General features: G+C 45.0%; 1 protein-coding gene across 5 annotated transcripts in view; it reads right to left on the bottom strand.

Annotated features, from left to right (window-relative positions):
- Positions 1–4,035: 4,035 nt before the first annotated feature.
- PIP5K1A (phosphatidylinositol-4-phosphate 5-kinase type 1 alpha) overlaps positions 4,036–17,930 on the bottom strand; it is a 38,755-nt gene continuing 24,860 nt past the window's right edge. Inside the window, exons 8-16 of one of the 5 annotated variants that reach the window (XM_032360695.1) lie at positions 16,311–16,610; positions 13,300–13,505; positions 12,207–12,290; positions 11,325–11,373; positions 11,035–11,119; positions 9,823–9,969; positions 9,496–9,625; positions 5,964–6,012; positions 4,036–5,701 (exon numbers count right to left, since the gene is read on the bottom strand). In XM_032360695.1, coding sequence (XP_032216586.1) covers positions 5,699–5,701; positions 5,964–6,012; positions 9,496–9,625; positions 9,823–9,969; positions 11,035–11,119; positions 11,325–11,373; positions 12,207–12,290; positions 13,300–13,505; positions 16,311–16,610 — 1,053 coding nt within the window. In that variant the 3' untranslated portion in view covers positions 4,036–5,698. The remainder of the gene's footprint in view (positions 5,702–5,963; positions 6,013–9,495; positions 9,626–9,822; positions 9,970–11,034; positions 11,120–11,324; positions 11,374–12,206; positions 12,291–13,299; positions 13,506–16,310; positions 16,611–17,930) is intronic. The other 4 variants (XM_032360694.1, XM_032360697.1, XM_032360696.1 and 1 more) reach the window with 4 other exon arrangements.

The raw sequence follows: 17,930 nt of genomic DNA, 5'->3' as shown, positions 1-17,930 counted from the left end.
AGCTCAGGTCACGATCCCGGGGTTCTGGGATCAAGCCCTACATCCTGCTCCCTGCTGAGTGGGGAGCCTGTTTCTTCCTCTGCCGGTTGCTCTCCTCGCTTGTACATTCCCCCTCTCTCTCTCTCTGTGAATTAAGTAAAATCTTAAAAAAAAAGTCTATGGAGATATTGTAAATAATACAAAATATAGTGACCATTAAAAAATGAGATAATGAGGGCGCCTGGGTGGCTCAGTGGGTTAGGCCACTGCCTTCGGCTCAGGTCATGATCTCAGGGTCCTGGGATCGAGCCCCGCGTCGGGCTTTCTGCTCAGCAGGGAGCCTGCTTCCCTCTCTCTCTCTCTCTCTGCCTGCCTCTCTGTCTATTTGTGATCTCTGTCAAATAAATAAAATCGTTAAAAAAAAAAAAAGGAGATAATGAGGGCACTGGATGGTTTGGCCAGTTAAGCATCCAACTGTTGGCTTTGGCTCAGGTCATGATCTCATAGATTGTGGGATTGAGCCTCATGACAGACTCTGCACTCAGCGGGGAGTCTGCTTGAAGATTCTCTTCTTCTGCCCCTCCTCCTACACTCTCTCCCTCTCAAATAAATCAATCTTTTTAAAAATTAGATAGTTAGGGGGCCTAAGTGGCTCAGTCATTAAGCGACTGCCTTTGGCTCAGGTCATGATCCCAGGGTCCTGGGATTGAGCCCTACCTTGGGCTCCTTGCCCGGTGGGAAGCCTGCTTCTCCCTCTCCCACTCCCCCTGCTTGTGATCCCTCTCAGTGTCTCTGTCAAATAAATAAATAAAAGCTTTCAAAAAATTTTAAAAATGAGATAATGAAAAATAGATGCTATAAGATTGATTTAATTCAACCTGGAGAACGGAGAACTCTTCTTTGAACAGAGATGTCCCCTTAGCACTATGTCAGAAGCTGTTCAGTTATGGGGCACCTTGATGGCTCAGTCGTTAAGTGTCTGCCTTCGGCTCATCCCGGGGTCCTGGGATGGAGTCCCTCATTGAGGTCCTTGCACAGCAGGGAGCCTGCTTTCTCCCTCTGCTTGCCGGTCCCCCTGCTTGTGCGCTGACAAATAAATAAAATCTTAAAAAAAAATATGCACGCGCACACACACACACACACACACACTCCCTCCCCCCCAAATAATGGGTGATCACTTCAGAGAAAAATAGACTGGGTTGGATGTGGTTTGAATTTAATATAAATAGGATATTAGGGAATCCTTTCATCTGAACAGAGATCCAAAGAATACCTGGAGAAAGAGCAAGTGGAAATGTCCCGAGGCAAGAAGGTATTTAAGAACATGAAGTCCAGACACTTAAGGACTGAGCCACCCAGGCACCCCAAGAATACAGTTTAATCTTGAATGTATTTTATTTAAGATTTTATCATTTATTTGACAGAGCGAACACAAGCAGGGGGTTAGGCCAGAGGCAGAGGAAGAAGCAGACTCTGAGTGGGGAGTCCCACACTGGGCTCAATCCCAAGATCCCTAGATGGTGACCTGAGCTGAAGTCAGATGCCTAAGGGTCACCCAGGTGACCCTCCAGCTTTATTATCCTATGGTCTCATTTGGTTTCCTCTTCCCCTAGCAGGCCTTACCTGCATTGGGATTGCAGGGTTCCTCTCTAGAAGTAGCTAGCCATTGGGGCTCACCACTAGAGGGACCCTCTGACTGTAAGAGGGTATTTACTGCATGCACTCAGCAGTTGCACGGGTAAGTTGAAGAGCGAGTGACCAGGTAACAGTGTCAGAAAGACCACGTATGCCTAAAACATGTTTGGATCCAATTCCTGTTAGGGAAAGAGTTTTCTCCTTATCCAGTCTAAAGGAGTGGCTTAAACTCAAATTCAAAACTTTGACAATCCCCAGTTCCTCCTTCACTCCAATTACTACTTGTTCTATCATAGTTTTATCATCACCTCCAGCCTCCCACACCACTTCACACCTAAATTATGAGTCTAATCTGTTTGTTCAATCCATTTTTACAGAACTCTGTCAACAGATTAGTTTGAATTATTTTGATCATGTTCTACTTAGAGGCAAAAAAACATTCTACAGTTCATTTCCTACAGTTTGAAATAAAAAAATTCCTGGGATGCCTGGGTGGCTGTCATTAAGCGTCTGCCTTTGGTTCAGGTCATGATCTCAAGGGCCTGGGATCAAGCTCTCCATCGGGCTCCTTCTCTCCCACTAGCCCTGCTTGTATTCCTTCTCTCGCTCTCTCAATCTGTCAAATAAAATAAAATAAAATATTCCTCAGCCTAGGGGCACCTGGGTGGTTCAGTTAAACGTCCTCCTTTGGCTCAGGTCATGATGCCATGGTCCTGGGACCAAATCCGAGGTCAGGCTCCCTACTCAGTGGTGAGTATTCTCCCTCTCCTTCTGCATACTCCCATCCTGCTCAGGCTCAAATAAGTAAGATCTTAAAAAACAAGGGCGCCTGGGTGGCTCAGTGGGTTAAGCCGCTGCCTTCGGCTCAGGTCATGATCTCAGCGTCCTGGGATCGAGTCCCGCATCAGGCTCTCTGCTCAGCAGGGAGCCTGCTTCCCTTCCTCTCTCTCTCTCTGCCTGCCTCTCTGCCTACTTGTGGTCTCTCTCTCCCTTTCTCTATCAAATAAATAAATAAATAAATCTTAAAAAAAAAAAAATCTTAAAAAACTATCCCTCAGGGGCGCCTGGTGGCTCAGTGGGTTAAGCCTCTGCGTTTGGCTCAGGTCATGATCCCAGAGTCCTAGGATCGAGCCCCACATCAGGCTCTCTGCTCAGCGGGGAGCCTGCTTCCCCCGCCTCTCTGTCTCTCTGGCTACTTGTGATCTTTGTCAAATAAGAAAATAAAATCTTAAAAAAAAAAAAAAAAAAAAAAACAATTCCTCAGTCTAGCTATCAGTGAGGCCTCCACCTCCACCTCCGCCAAGATTCTTACTCAGATCTCCTCCACCATTGCTTCCAGTGTGGGTTCTCCCTTGTTCTAAAAATAGAACCCTTCTGGGCGCCTGGGTGGCTCAGTGGGTTGGGCCTCTGCCTTCGGCTCAGGTCATGATCCAGGGTCCTGGGATAGAGTCCCGCATCGGGCTCTCTGCTCGGCGGGTAGCCTGCTTCCTCCTCTCTCTCTCTCTGCCTGCCTCTCTGCCTACTTGTGATCTCTGTCTGTGAAATGAATAGATAAGATCTTTAAAAAAATAAATAAATAAAAATAGAACCCTTCTCATACGTTCATGTGCAACCTTCCCCAACACTTCTAGTCCACACTAACCTCTAATTTTCTTCCACCTAATATATTCTGTACCATTCTCTCAGAGAACTGAAATCCTAAACTGTAATCCATCTAAAACGTTTTTGTGTACACACAAATATGTGTGTGCTCCTCCTGTAAACTCTTGAAGGTCAAATACTTCTTTTGACCTCCAACTACCCAGTGAATTGCTCATTAGCTGCTGCAGAAATATTCGCAGAATGATCTTAACAAAATAAGGGATAGTGCTGTGGAAAGAACACTCGTTAGTTAACTTGCTTCCCTCCAAACTTCCCCGCCCACATGCCTTAGAACAGGCACCCGCTCTTTGGTCTAGATTCCCATCCAAGTAAAAAAGCCTAACTAATAACGAAGTTCAACCTCACAGAAGAGGAAAACAACTGAAGGAAGCAGTTCCTGTGGTCTCCTAAGTGACACCTTAGCACCAGGTCAGGAGAGGAAAAGAGAGGGAATCCAAAGGCCAAATGATCTCAAGCTTTTGTGCCTCCTCCTTTCCTCCTTTGGATTCACAGATCCATCAGTTAAAGTAGGTTGCAACTCAGGCAACAGACCAACAGTAATTCCCTTCATGTTCACAGCTTTTCAAGGTGAAGTTGATCAAGTGGAGAGGCGGCTGGAAGGTAGGGAATGAAGCTAGCACAGGCCTGCACCAGACTGAAGGCAACTGGCGAGGAGGCTGCATTTACTCAGGGAAAGAACACAAATAACACTGAGCCCGAGCTGGGACATGAGGTTGGACCAGATGGTGTATGAAAAAGAAATCAGGAAGAAACAAGAGGTCTCTAAATAACTGATGAAAGTTTAATACATTAAAACCAGGTATTTATCACTTTTATATTGCATTTGCCGTATCTGAACAATACAAAGTGGAGGCAAATAGTGACACTTCATAAAAATGTTGATTCCCCATTCCCTTCCCTAAGACCCAGCCCCCTCAAATATTCCCTCCCACTCCCTACAGAACTCTGTCCTGAATAAAACACTTAAATACATCATAAATAGTAAATTATGAAAAAAAAAATAGCAAGAATTGTTTCTTTCCTTCTTGTAAAAAAGAACATGGCAGCAAAGACAGGCAGCCAGAAACTGGCTGGGGGTGTCTAATATAGACAGTTATTTGGGGGATGGGCTAACTTACTATCGAGGTCGGGCAGGATGGAGATGGGACAGTATTCAACAATCTGTCTGAAATGCCAGACCCCCCTAGTCCCCAGCCACGAGGAGGAGGATCAGGTGGGGAATCACAACTATTGGAGAGGGGGAACAGATTACACAGCTCTCATTTCCGAGTTCTCTGCACGAGAAGGGGCAGGGCATGTGGCACAGCTATGACCTCACCTAGGCAAGAATCTGCTGGCTCCCCATCAGTCTAAGTGAATATTCTCTAGCCTCACAGATACAGACTGCCTGTTAAAGGGACAGAGGTGTCTCCTCCCCACCTCAGCTCCTTGAAAAGCAGAACACTGTCGGAAAAGGTAGGAAGAGCAAGGAAGAAACCTCCTTTTGAGAAGGATCCAAATTCATTTAAGTCTTCATATTTAGAAAAACAAGCAGAATACATTTCAAATTGCAAAACACTAATAACTGTGATGGCCTGGCAGTGAACAGGGTCCTGCCTAGCAAGGGCTCTGATCTTCTGGTCCCATGACTGCCCCGCTGTTTCAACAAAAGGGATAAAGATTACCCCATGTTCCCACTCTCTCCATTCCTTCAGCCTTAAGAAATTCATCAAGAGAGGAGGAGTTAAAGAGGAGCTGCTCCTGGCAAAGCAGTTCCATACTTCCATTTCTCAAACATCAGGGGGTTCTGAGGGAGCCCCCAAAATAGGCATCTCTCCTGACACTTCTGCAGTTTTGATCTGAAACTAACTGGCTTCAAATTGTGTGCTGTGTGCTAGTTTTTCTTTTCCTTTTTTTAAGGAAAAAAAAAAAAAATTAAGGTGGGATTTGGCTTAACACCCTTATCCCCAAAACCTTAACAGAGATTACAAGGATCTTCTTCCAGAGAAAGCGAGAAGGTGGAGATAATGTGCCAGCCAGTCTGCCTGAGGAAATTTAAGAGTCCAGCTCCTGGTGAACGGTAGATGAAGAGGAAGAAAACCACCAAATCCAGCAACCCCACTTCCAGCAGGAAGAATGGGGGTTTGAAAACAATGCAGTTGTGGAAGCCAAGGCTGGCCCCTTGAAAACTTGTGCCATCTAACTCAGAAGTGGAGAAGATGTTGCTGTCCTCAACGGTCCGAGGCACTGGTGCCCATTCATAAGGAAGGGGAAGGAGAAGAGGTTCTTCTTCAGGAAGGAGGCAGAGAGCTCCCCCAGCCTCCATTATATTCCTTTTGTGATGACCACGAAGAAGAAAATTCAGCATTGCTGGGGCAAGGGCTGGCTTCTTGGGATCACCAAGCTGGCAGAATCTTGTTCCAGGTCTTCTGAATTTTTCTGCTCACTGGAAAGGGTAAGGGTATAAGGTTAAGGATATGGAGTATGAAATGCGGAGGCAGGAAGGGAATTCAAGTTCATTCCAGCTTGACTGGCAAAATTAAGTTTTCTATTTCATCCTTTGCTTCCAAGTACAAGGTCCCTACAAATTTTAAAAAGGCAAAATTGAAGGGGCACCTTGCAAATTAACTCCCTGTTCCACTTCATCAGTAATCCTCTTTATACCCTTCAAAGCAAGCATTCACCTCCCCCACATCCCAGACACTCACATGGGTGAACTCTGACTCTGCAACTTCAGGCTTTTCCAAGAGGGCTGAACTAGCAAAAGAAAAAAAAAAAAAAAATGGAGGCAGAGAGAAGAAGAATTAGAAGATAAGAAAGAGAAAGGACAGGGAAGGGGTGGGGGGGATGGGGCAGCTGGGTGATGGACAATGGGGAGGGTATGTGCTCTGATGAGTGCTGTGAATTGTGAAAGACTGATGAATCACAGACTTGTACCCCTGAAACAAGTAATACATTATATGTTATTAATAATTTTTTTTTAAAAAAGAGAGAGAAAGGGCGCCTGGGTGGCTCAGTGGGTTAAAGCCTCTGCCTTCAGCTCGGGTCATGATCCCAGGGTCCTGGGATCAAGCCCCACATCGGGCTCTCTGCTCCGTGGGGAGCCTGCTTCCTCCTTTCTCTCTGCCCACTTGCGATCTCTATCTGTCAAATAAATAAATAAAATATTAAAAAAAAAGAAAGAGAGAGAGAGAAAGGACAATCCTCTCAAGTCAAATCTTATAATGCTTCTCCATATTTCACTTCAGGATCAACTCAGGATTCAGAAAGAGGCTAAGAAACTACCAGACTTAGAAGCATGTTGTTTTAATTAACTATTTAGCTTCTTGAGTACTACAAAAATATTTCCTAATACTCTCCCCTTCTTTCTTCAATTCCTAGGTGTAGTAGGCACTCAGTGATTACTGCTGCCTGATATTTGTGCCATTGTGTAATTCTCTCCTCTTGAATGGGGACTAGATTTAGTGACTCTCTTCCAAGAGGACAAAATGTAGGCCAGGTGATGGAACATCAATTCTGAGATTAGGTTACAAAAAGACCCTACCTAGCTTCCTCTTGGGTTCGAGTTCTCTTACTAACTGTTCGCTTTGAGGGAAGCTAGCTGCCACATGAAGAGAACATGTGACAAGGAACTGAGGGAGGACCACAGGCCAACAGCCTACAAGGAACTGAATCTTGCTAACAACCACGTAAATGAGCTTAGAAGTTGATCCTCCCCCAAGGCAAGCCTCCAGATGAGACGACTGCCCTGACTCACAGCTTCACTGTAACCTCCTGAGAGACCCTGAACCAGTCAAGCCACATAAAATCTGAAATAATATATGTTGTAGTTTTTAGCTGCCAAATTGAGAGTAATTTGTTACACAGTAATAAATAATATACATTTTTGAACGTGGAAGTAAAGTGCTACTGAACTAAAAAGTGGAAGAGGCTTGGAAGAGGGAAATGGGCTTTAAGGAAAGTTTTAGTGAAAGTCTAGAAGTACCATGAACATACTGCAGAATCTTAGGCTTGATGAGTGAGTTGCCAGTGTGGGCTCAACAGAAGTGAGAAAAATCTTATGGGATACTGAAGGAAAGGGCATCCCTGTAATGCAGTGGAACAAAGTTTTGCAACAATGTCATATGCAGTTATGTGAAAAGCAGAATACGTGTCTAACGGATTGGGTGATCTACCTAAGGAGAATCCTAAACAAAGTACTAAAGTTGTCACCTGGCTCTTTCTCCCCCGCCACCACCCGCCCCACCTGGTTCCCTCTTAATGCTTACAGTGAAACGAGAAGAAAAAAATTAAGGGAAGGACTATTAAATAAAAGGACTTTCAGGACCTGATGGTTTTGAAAATTCTGAGCCCCTCCAGCTAGCAAACAATGCTAAAATTAAGAAACAGCTTGCGAGGAAGCACAAAACCTGGGCACTACCAGGAAAATGGGGTCTAGAGACAAAGCCAAGGGTATGACTGTAAAACATTTTCTAAGACTTCAGAAAAATCAAAGTTGGTTCCTTAGAGTACTACTCAATCATACAAAAGGCCATTCAAAAAGATTAAAGTCTCCCAGATCCTCTCAACTTAACAGGATCTCTAAGCAGCACCTCTCAACTTAACAGGATCTCTAAGCAGCACGGGGCTTATGAAGAGGGTATCTGTGGGTGTGGCTTTTGTCTAGGGGACTGAATCTTATTGAGACTCACAGAAGGACCATAAAATCTTTGAGGGCATTATAACAGCAGAAACATTCACAGCTTGGACTGAAAGGGGCATACACAGTATAAAATGAAGAAACTGCTGGACGCCAAAATAAGAAGCAGGCTGAGAAAACTACTAGCTGCAAACAACATTCTGGCTTTCATGAAAAAGGAAGACCCAGAAAGCAAAACCAAGAGGTCAAAGAGTGGAGTAAAGAGTAATGGGAGAATTACTCCCAAGCCTTTTCCCTGTATTTCGCCTGATCAAAGAAACTCAACAATTGCTGGATTTTGGACTAGCTATGCACCAGTGACTCCTCTGTGCCTCCCTCACTCTTCTCTTTGTACAGGAATGTGTTCAGTGTTATCTACTTACTGCCTCACCACTGTCTGCTGGGTGTATAGGGAGAAAACAGCTGTCTCTAGTTTCACAGGTCCAAAGACTGAGAGCAACTATACTCAAGGAACAGTACCTGGGGAGCTCCTCTAAACCTAGACCTAATTCAGATGACAAAATTCTGGAATTTGAGCTGCTGCTGTAATGGGATCAGACTTTTGAAGACCACTGGAGCAAATGAATGCATTTCACACAGGAAGGACAGGAAGCATTGGGGGCCAGAAGATGGACTGCGAAAGGTCACTTTTTAGAGGGCTCCCTATGAGTTCTGCTTCCTGGTATTCACAGCTTTGTATAATCCCTTCCTTGTGAGTGTGGGCTAGAATTAGTGACTAGAATGCAGTGCAGGTGATAGGAGGTCAATTTTGAGATTAGGTCACAAAAAGATTATGGCTTCTGGATAGGTGCATGCACTTTCACTTGCTCGCTCTGAGGGAGGCCAGTTGCAATGTTCTGAGTTGTCCTAAGGAGAGGCTCATGTTGCAAAAAACCATGGGAGGTCCCCAGCCAACTGCCAGCAAGGAACTAAGGCCCTCTGTCCAGCAACCCACAAGGAACTGAACCCTGCCAACAAGCATATAAAGGAGCTTAGAAGTGAAGCCTCTCAGTTGAGCCTTCAGACGAGATGGGAGCCCCTGGCCAACACCTCATGAAAGACCTTGAGCCAGAGGACCCAGCTAAGCTGTATCCACATTCTCAACCCACAGAAGCTATGATATGTGTTTGTTATTTTAATCCACTAAGTTTTGGGTTAATTTATTATGATGCACTAAATAATCAACACACCATCTAACAAAATTAAACCACAACCTTTAGGATGCATCCTTTTACAAGACTCACTGTTCATTTTCTTCCCTGCCCAGGAATCTTTTTCCAGGCTTACAAAGTAAGCTGAGAATTCTCACCTAACTCACCAGGAGATAAAGGGTTAGTTGGGGCACATTCTATCAGAATAGTTTGCATACCCCTTAAAGATGCAGAGATGTTGACACACTCCTTCAAGTCAGTAAAGATGAACTAAAGGAAAGTAAACCCAGAAAAATCTACTGAAGAGCAAAAGATAATGATCTCTCGAAAAAACAAAAATTATGGAGGTTCCCAAAGACCTGAAGAGAGAGGATGAAAGGAGAACATGAAGAAAGGGGTCAAGGAACCAACCTTGTAGTTTGCATTTGCAAAGTCTCTCCAACTACAGGTGAGAAATAGGGGTCAGGAAGAGTCGAGACCTCACTGATTTTCTCCAAAGGTGGAGTCTGAGGTAAAACATCAGGACGACCGAAGTGGACGCCTGGAAAAAAGAAAAGGGAAGAAAATCAATAAATAAAAAAGAAGACAAAACGGGGTGGGGGAAATACAGAGGGAAAAAAGTGTAACTTGGCTTTTCCTGGATATGAATGGGGAGTAGAGGGTCTAGGCAGATAATCTAGGGCTCAGAGGGAGGGAGGGAGTCCCCAATCACATGGGAACCCCAGCCCTGGCGCTGACCTGGCTCCACTTCCGCCTTGGTTGTCACTTGTGCCTTGTGCTCCCCAGAGACCGATGTCTGGTAAGTAATGCAGGAGTTGCCGCTGGGGCCTGCTCGCCGAGAGAAAGATGAGCCAGACCGAAACTTTTTGGAAGGAGAGGGTTTCACTTCAAAAGGCAAAGAGAAAGCCTACTTAGCACCCACCCGAGAAACCATCACCGAGACACATACAAATTGCCAGCATCCCCAACACAGACCCAAAGGTGCTCTGCAAAGCGGGAAGAAGGACTAATGTCAACAAAGACAGGCTCTATGAATTAGAAAGGGTGTGCATCTCAGTTCACCTCACTCTGGAAAGCAGAGAACCTAGAGGAAAGCAGACACATACATATCTTGCCCCCACTACACACAACCTCCATGGCTTGCTTCCACCTGATGAGGTGTTTTCCCTTCTGTCACTCCCTTGTTCTTTAACAATATCCTCCAGCTCAAGCTGATGAAGATGACCCTTTCACTCTGCGTGCTTGTAGCATTCACGCACACAGCACCATGGTACTTTACACTTGCTTATATGCCACTTTGAAAAGACTTTGAAGGAATTTTCCCATGTTTTTTAATACTGTCTGGCATGCCTAAGTCCTCTCTGCCACACTGAGGGACAACTGAGGCCTATAATGAGGAGACAGGAAGAAGGAGTTGGAAATCTGCCAATGGCAGCAGCACTGGAAGGCTGGAAAAGAAGAATACTGGCACTTTCCACCCAAGAAAGTTGAGGGAAGAGAGTAAGAATGACTGCTAAGTACAATCAGTAAATGCTTCTCCAACCCTTTGATCCTAGTCTGAGAATTCCTTGGCCCTGGGGATATGAAGAGAAAACAGAAGACTGGTAATATGCTTGCCTATCTCTGTCTAGAAGTCAGGCTCTATCTCAGCCTATGGCATGGATTCTGCTCCCACAATGCCACTCCCTACCCCCCACCCCGCCCCAATCCCACCAATTTTCCCAGAAATGCCCCTCACCTCAATGACACACGAAGGGAGAGCCAGGGGAAAAGCAGCAACTCGGAAACCACTGGGACAGACAGAGTGACTGACATAAAGACGGGCAGCAGCTCTCATGGGATGTGGGTGGAGCAGAAGAGGCTTTGGCAGTTCCCTGACAGAGATGTCTTGCCCACCCATCTCCTGGAGTAAGGGAGTCATTGGGGGGTCATCTGGTAGAAGCCACTTACGGGGTATCTTCTTGAACACTGTGTTGCACATGAAGCGCTGGAACCGTTCAGCATAGAAGCCTGGGCGATGCACTGATACGGTGTCCTACAGAGCAGAAGAGATGGCTGCAGAGTTAAAGAGGGGGAAGGCCCGGCAAGAGGATTGCTATTTAGTCCAAGGGCTATTTTCCTCTAGGCTGAAACCCTAACAGAAGGGCAGAACCCACAAATGAAGTAAGAAAGAAGAAATCAAGGGCGTCAATCACAACTGAAGGAGCCAGGAGGAGAGCCACTAGCAAACTGTTACTCACCCCATCGTGTACCAGGGCTTTCCAAGAGTGCTCCAACTTCTTAACAAACCTGCCAAGAAAAATGTGTATCGCACAGTCACCAAGTTTTTAAATGAATGACAGTTTTCTCTTTTATGAAGTTAAAAGAAGCTGAGAAAGCACTCCCTCTATTACACTTGCTTTCCAAAGAACAGACAAAGTAGTACTTGTTCAGGACAGCAATCAAAGCTGTTTCTAGGGAAGTTCATTACATCCCCTATTGAAAAAGGGAACTTAGTATGTCCTTGGCAAGTCAGGGATAAGAACATTTGTCACAAAAGGAACAGTGAAGGGACAGATGAGCATGCCTGGAAGACATGAGTTAAAACCGGATGATAATACTGTGAAACAGTAAACCAAGGTCTGTCCAGTCTTCACTAGTAGTTGAAACCTGTTTACAGGGGTAACACTGGGACCTAGCATTTCCAAATTCTCCTTGTCACTTCACTGCCTCAGTTCCATAGGTTAACAGCACAGGACACAGTGATCCTCTGGTTTTTCCTCCAAGGAAAAGAAGAACATGTTTCCGGCAGTACCCCAATGTGGAGTATGATTCATCTCACAAGTTTTTCACAAAGAGCCAGACAGATGGTGTGTTCTACCCCGGTGCTTCTGAGGACTGACTCAGTTATCCACAGAGGTATATGTTATGTTTTGGAAGGTGGCAGGGTAACGAAGCCAGGGAGACAGGCAAAATCAAGGAAATAAACTACCATCTGAAACCCAAGGAGGTAAGCCACTAGAATCCAACCTGCTGTGTTCCTGTTTCAGGAAGAATTTAGTGACAAACCCAGCTAAAGGAGAAATGTGAATGGTTATCTGCAAACACTCTGTCCCCTCATTTGGGATCCATATGCTCCTCACCTGTAAGACTGGAGAATGTCAATGATCCCAATATAAAGCAGCAGCCTTTCCCCTTTACTGTTGCGGGCAGGGATGCCACCCATACTGTTCCAGAAGACAAGAAGAAAACAGTAAGAAAACCCCTGGCCTGGCACATGATGGCTTCTCCTCACCTCGAGTCAGATCAGGATAGGGAACTGAGACCTAAACATAACTGCCCCATCTTTCGTAAGCTGGGGAAGAGTGAAAACCTTCCTCCAACCCCAAGAGCCACTCTGGAGTATGAATTATAACCTCTTTCTCTCTAAGTCTCACTCGTCTGCTCTCCGACCCCAATTCTACCAAAGAGAATCTAAAGTCACCCCTACTCAGCAACACTGAAAACGCTCAGGTAACTCTGAACTTCCTCAGTACTTTGATATTTTAACTCACACCACTAGGACACTCTTCTTGAGGTTCAGTAAAGGATACGTTAAAAATAAAACCACTGGGATGCCTGGGTGGCTCAGTGGGTTAAGTCACTGCCTTCCATTCAGGTCATGATCCCAGAGTCCTGGGATAGAGCTCCTTGCTCGGCAGGAAGCCTGCTTCTCTCTCTGCCTCTCTCTGCCTCTGCCAGCCTCTCTTCTCTGCCTGCTTGTGTGCTCTCTCTCTCTCTCTCTCTCCCTGACAAATAAGTAAATGAAATATTAAAAGAAAACAAAACAAAATAAAACCACTTACAAGACATTTCTGATGCTTCAGTAAATATACTTCCTTGATAGATAGATCCATCATGGTGAGAAAGGCGCCTTCCATAAAGCGGCCTATAGTAAATTACTTCCGGTGAAGTTCTAATAGAATAGGCAAACGTGTGTCTAAGGCTCTGAGTATATTCTTCTTGAAAGGTGTTTTAACTTTAAATAGCTCTCCTTCCCAGATGTACTACAGATCCCCAACTTAAGACCTCTTCTTTTCCTTTTACATTCTTAAGTTCTATAGTTTTGTAAGTGTTAATACTATCAGCTTAAATGCTGAGTCGGGGTTATTCTTATTCCAGGAGCTGCATCCTTTCTTCAAGAAAAAAATACCATGACTCTATGTTCTCCACCCTGTTGCCCCTGAGCCCACTCACTGGTCATCAGTCTCCATGGTGCCACCTCGCCGAGCCTCGCCCTGGATAGATTCCATAGCCGTGGAATAGAGAGCCTTTTGGGGGGCTGGTCTGCGAGTGTCAGCTGAGGATTGCACTTCACTGCCTAAGGGCTCTCTTTGTGCATGATCTATGTTATGGATTGACATCAAGAGGCTATAGTCCATTATCTTAAAGCTCTGCAGCACCTAAAGGAAGGGGAAAAAAAACACATTCTGAGCCTTGAGAAGTATGAGGATTTTTTTTAGGATCTCACAGCTTTCCTGATTCAATTATTCTTTTATTTATTTTTTTTTAAATCTCCCCCCCCCAAATATTTTATTTATTTATTTATTTGACAGAGATCACAGTAGACAGAGAGGCAGGCAGAGAAAGAGGAGGAAGCAGGTCCCCGCTGAGCAGAGAGCCCGATGTGGGGCTCGATCCCAGAACCCTGGTATCATGACCCGAGCCGAAAGCAGAGGCTTTAACCCACTGAGCCACCCAGGCGCCCCATCTTTTTTTTTTTTAAACTTTTTAGAAAGATTTTATTTATTTGAGAGAGAGAGAAAGAGAGGGAGAGGAAGAGAGTGCATGAGACAGGGAAGGGTCAGAGGGAGGAGAAGACTCCCCACTAAGCAAGGAGTGAGATGTGGGACTAGACCTTGGGACTCCGGGTTCATGGCGTGGACCGAAGGCAGTCGCTTAACCAACTGAGCCACCCAGGCACCCTCATTTTTTTTCTTTTTAAGATTTTATTTTTTTTCAAGATTTCAGAGATACAGAGAGACAGAGTGAGAGAGAGGCACAAAGGGAGGGGGAGGGAGAGGGGCAGAGCCAAAACCAAGAGCTGGATGCTCAACTGACTGTGCCACCCAAGGGCCCCTAAAGATTTTCTTTTCTTTCTTTTTTTTTTTTTTTTTTAAAGATTTTATTTATTTATTTGACAGAGAGAAATCACAAGTAGATGGAGAGGCAGGCAGAGAGAGAGAGAGGGAAGCAGGCTCCCTGCTGAGCAGAGAGCCCGATGCGGGACTCGATCCCAGGACCCTGAGATCATGACCTGAGCCGAAGGCAGCGGCTTAACCCACTGAGCCACCCAGGCGCCCTAAAGATTTTATTTTCAAGTAATTTCCACACCCAACAAACTCAAAACCACAAGATCAAGAGGTGCACGTTCCCCCAACTGAGCCAGCCAGGTGCCCCAAGATTCAATTATTCTTGACTTTCAGGGTTAACTATAGGCTTATCCTTTGCTCCTCCTACTCCCTGGGGAAGAACAGATTAACCTCCTCTAGTCACTCATTATTTCTATCCCCTCAGCTTTCTTCTATTTGAGTAAATATATATTAGGCCACTGCCTAGCCCACAACACCCTCTTTGCTTATTCCTTCCTTATATCTCTTTGTGAAAAGAGCCCTGTATTCAAGAGAATGTGGAATACGTATTTGTGCTGTTAAGAATCCACAAGTAGGGACGCCTGGGTAGCTCAGTGGGTTAGAAGCCTCTACCTTCGGCTCAGGTCATGATCCCAGGGTCCTGGGATCGAGCCCCGAATCAGGCTCTCTGCTCAGCGGGGAGCCTGCTTCCCCTTCTCTCTCTGCCTGCCTTTCTGCCTACTTGTGATCTCTGTCAAATAAATAAATAAAATCTTTAAAAAAAAAAAAATCCAGGGACGCCTGGGTGGCTGAGTTGGTTAAGCAGCCGCCTTCGGCTCAGGTCATGATCCCAGCGTCCTGGGATCGAGTCCCATATCGGGCTCCTTGCTCAGCAGGGAGCCTGCTTCTCCCTCAGCCTCTGTCTGCCATTCTGTCTGCCTGTGCTCACTCTCTCTCCCTCTCTCTATGAAGAATAAATAAAATCTTTAAAAAAAAAAAAAAATCCACAAGGACAGTCTGGTCGAAGTACATTTCATGATGGAGTGAATCTGTTGCAGGACTTTATATGACCAGCTTTGATTCAGGTCAGTATTTCCTGAAGCCCTACCACGTGCAGGCATTGTGCCTGTTCACAGGGATACAAAGATACTCAAGAGTTTCTGTTCTCAGGGCACCTGGTGGCTCAGTGGGTTAAGCCTCTGCATTCAGCTCAGGTCATGATCCTGGGATTGAGCCCCGCATCAGGCTCTCTGCTCAGCAGGGAACCTGCTTCCCCCCTCCACCTGCCTCTCTGCCTACTTGTGATCTCTCTGACAAATAAATAAAAATCTTTAAAAAAAAAAAAAAAGGAAGAAGAAGTAGAAGAAAGAAAAAAATCCTCCTAACCTTAAGATGGAAGAGATAAAAGTTGGCTTACATCCAGAAAGAAAACAGCTGATAGAGGCTGAAGCCAGGGAAGGGAAAGGAAGCAAGATGTGAAACAGAACCCTAAAGAAACAGTTCTGAAAAAGTGACCTGTAAGAAGCCATCACATTGGGCAGAAAGGAGATTAAAGATGGGTAAGCCTAGACATGTTTATAAACTGGAGATGGGGGCAGGACAAATGGATAGTATGTAATACAATAGAGGGGTAGTCTGCTTAGAAACAAGGCTGGGGGATAGCAGTCAGAAAATGGTTTGTAGGCTGCAATCATGTGACATCTGTGCTGAGAGGAACAGGAGGTGGAGTGGTGAACAATAGGCCAGATAGCATCAACCTGTAGAGATGCTGGTGGAATAGACACAGGTGTGTGATTTCCTTCAGCAGCACTCAGGTTCCAAGACATAAATCTGAATCTGGCAGGCAGGACCAAGATCTGAGGAATGATGGTACTGGTATGAAAATAAGGAGACTGTAGGATTATGAGGCCTAGGAGAGGTAAAGAAAATGAAGCCAGGTCGGGGAGGATAACAGAACACAAAAATGTAAAGGCTCAGCAATAACTTAATGCAAAAGTTATTTTAAATGAAGTCTGGGACATATGGAGCTAAGGAACTGAGTCCCATCTTGCACTGATTTGAACCTTAAGAACAATAAGCTGTTTTAGTGGCTGAGATTTTTGGTATTTGACAGGGAAGGAAATATAATAAACTCACCAAACAGTCACGCTGTAGGGTCTTACATAGAGCACTGTACATGTCAGCATCCAAAAAAAGACCATCTGGAATATCTTGTAAGAAGTCCAGGTCTTTAAAGGTGGGGAGAGGCTTCTCTCGCTCTTTTTGGGAAGCCCGCCGTTTGTAGGTTGAGCCCTTGAGGTCATATTTGATGTGCATCTTGACCGACCGTGGTAAGAGATTGTTCATCACCACAATTCGAATGTTCTTACCACCTGCCTGCACACAGTACAGTCCATAGAATTTAGGCAGCAAAGTGCGAGGATTCTGGTTGAGGTTCTGAGAGCACAAAAGTAAAAAGAAGCAGGAGAACAAGTCAAACGATTTTCAGTGAAACTCAAGGGTAAATGTTGCCACTCCCTTTCCTTTGTCTGCTATATGGGATTCAGGTACAATCTATCTGTCCATAAGCCCACATCAAATTTGTTTACAATTTCCCAATTCATCTACCTCAGTGATTGGATTGCCACCAAGGATGAAAAGATTATGACTTAAGTCGAAGGCAGATGCTTAACTAATGGAGCCACAGACTGTCCAATACAGTAATCAGTCAGGATACTTAATATATGATGGGTATTCTTTTAGAGAGGCTTAAGAAAAGATCATGTTGAAAAAGTCTTAACTCTAAGCCCTTGGTATAGTATATTCTTGTGGCTGTGATGCAAAGCAAAGCTAACTTCTCCAGAAGCTCTGAGAGTAGTCACTCAGAGTTAAGATGGAGTAGAAGTAACAACTTCATTCCCTAGTGTAGCAGGTGGATTAAGAACAGAAAACAAGGGGCGCCTGGGTGGCTCAGTGGGTTAATCCTCTGCCTTCGGCTCAGGTCATGATCCCAGGGTCCTGGAATCGAGCCCCACATCGGGCTCTCTGCTCAACAGGGGGCCTGCTTCCTCCTCTCTGCCTGTGTCTCTGCCTACTTCTGATCTCTGTCTGTCAAATAAATAGATAAAATCTTTAAAAAAAAAAAAAAAAAGAACAGAAAACAAAATTATCCCTGAATTTCAACTCTGGGTAGGATGGTCTAAGTCAAATAACACTTAAAATAAGACAGATGGGGTCCCCGAGTGGCTCAGTCATTTAAGTGCCTGCCTTCAGCTCAGGTCATGATCCCAGGGTCCTGGGATGGAGCCCTACGTGGGGCTCTTCAGGGAGTGTGCTTCTCCCTCTCCTTCTGTGACTGCTCCTACTTGTGTGCTCTTTCTCTCTCGTTATCTCCCTCAAATAAATAAAATCTTTAATAAATAAATAAATAAAATCTTAAAAAAAAAAAAAAAAAAAAAAAAAAGACATAAAAAACCCTTTAGCCCCAGAGAGGCAAAAGAGATGGGGCAAAAAGCCCCAAAACAAACTACATCTTTTTTTTTTTTTTTTTTAAAGATTTTATTTATTTATTTGACAGAGAGAAATCACAAGTAGATGGAGAGGCAGGCAGAGAGAGAGAGAGGGAAGCAGGCTCCCTGCTGAGCAGAGAGCCCGATGCGGGCCTCGATCCCAGGACCCTGAGATCATGACCTGAGCCGAAGACAGCGGCTTAACCCACTGAGCCACCCAGGCGCCCCAAACTACATCTTTTAAGACAGAAATGCTGACTTTGTGTTG

The sequence above is a fragment of the Mustela erminea genome, chromosome 10 (genome assembly GCF_009829155.1).
Source record: "Mustela erminea isolate mMusErm1 chromosome 10, mMusErm1.Pri, whole genome shotgun sequence".
Lineage (NCBI taxonomy): Eukaryota > Metazoa > Chordata > Mammalia > Carnivora > Mustelidae > Mustela > Mustela erminea.
The sequence above is the reverse complement of the archived record's forward strand: the minus strand, read 5'-3'. Positions and strand labels throughout refer to the sequence as shown.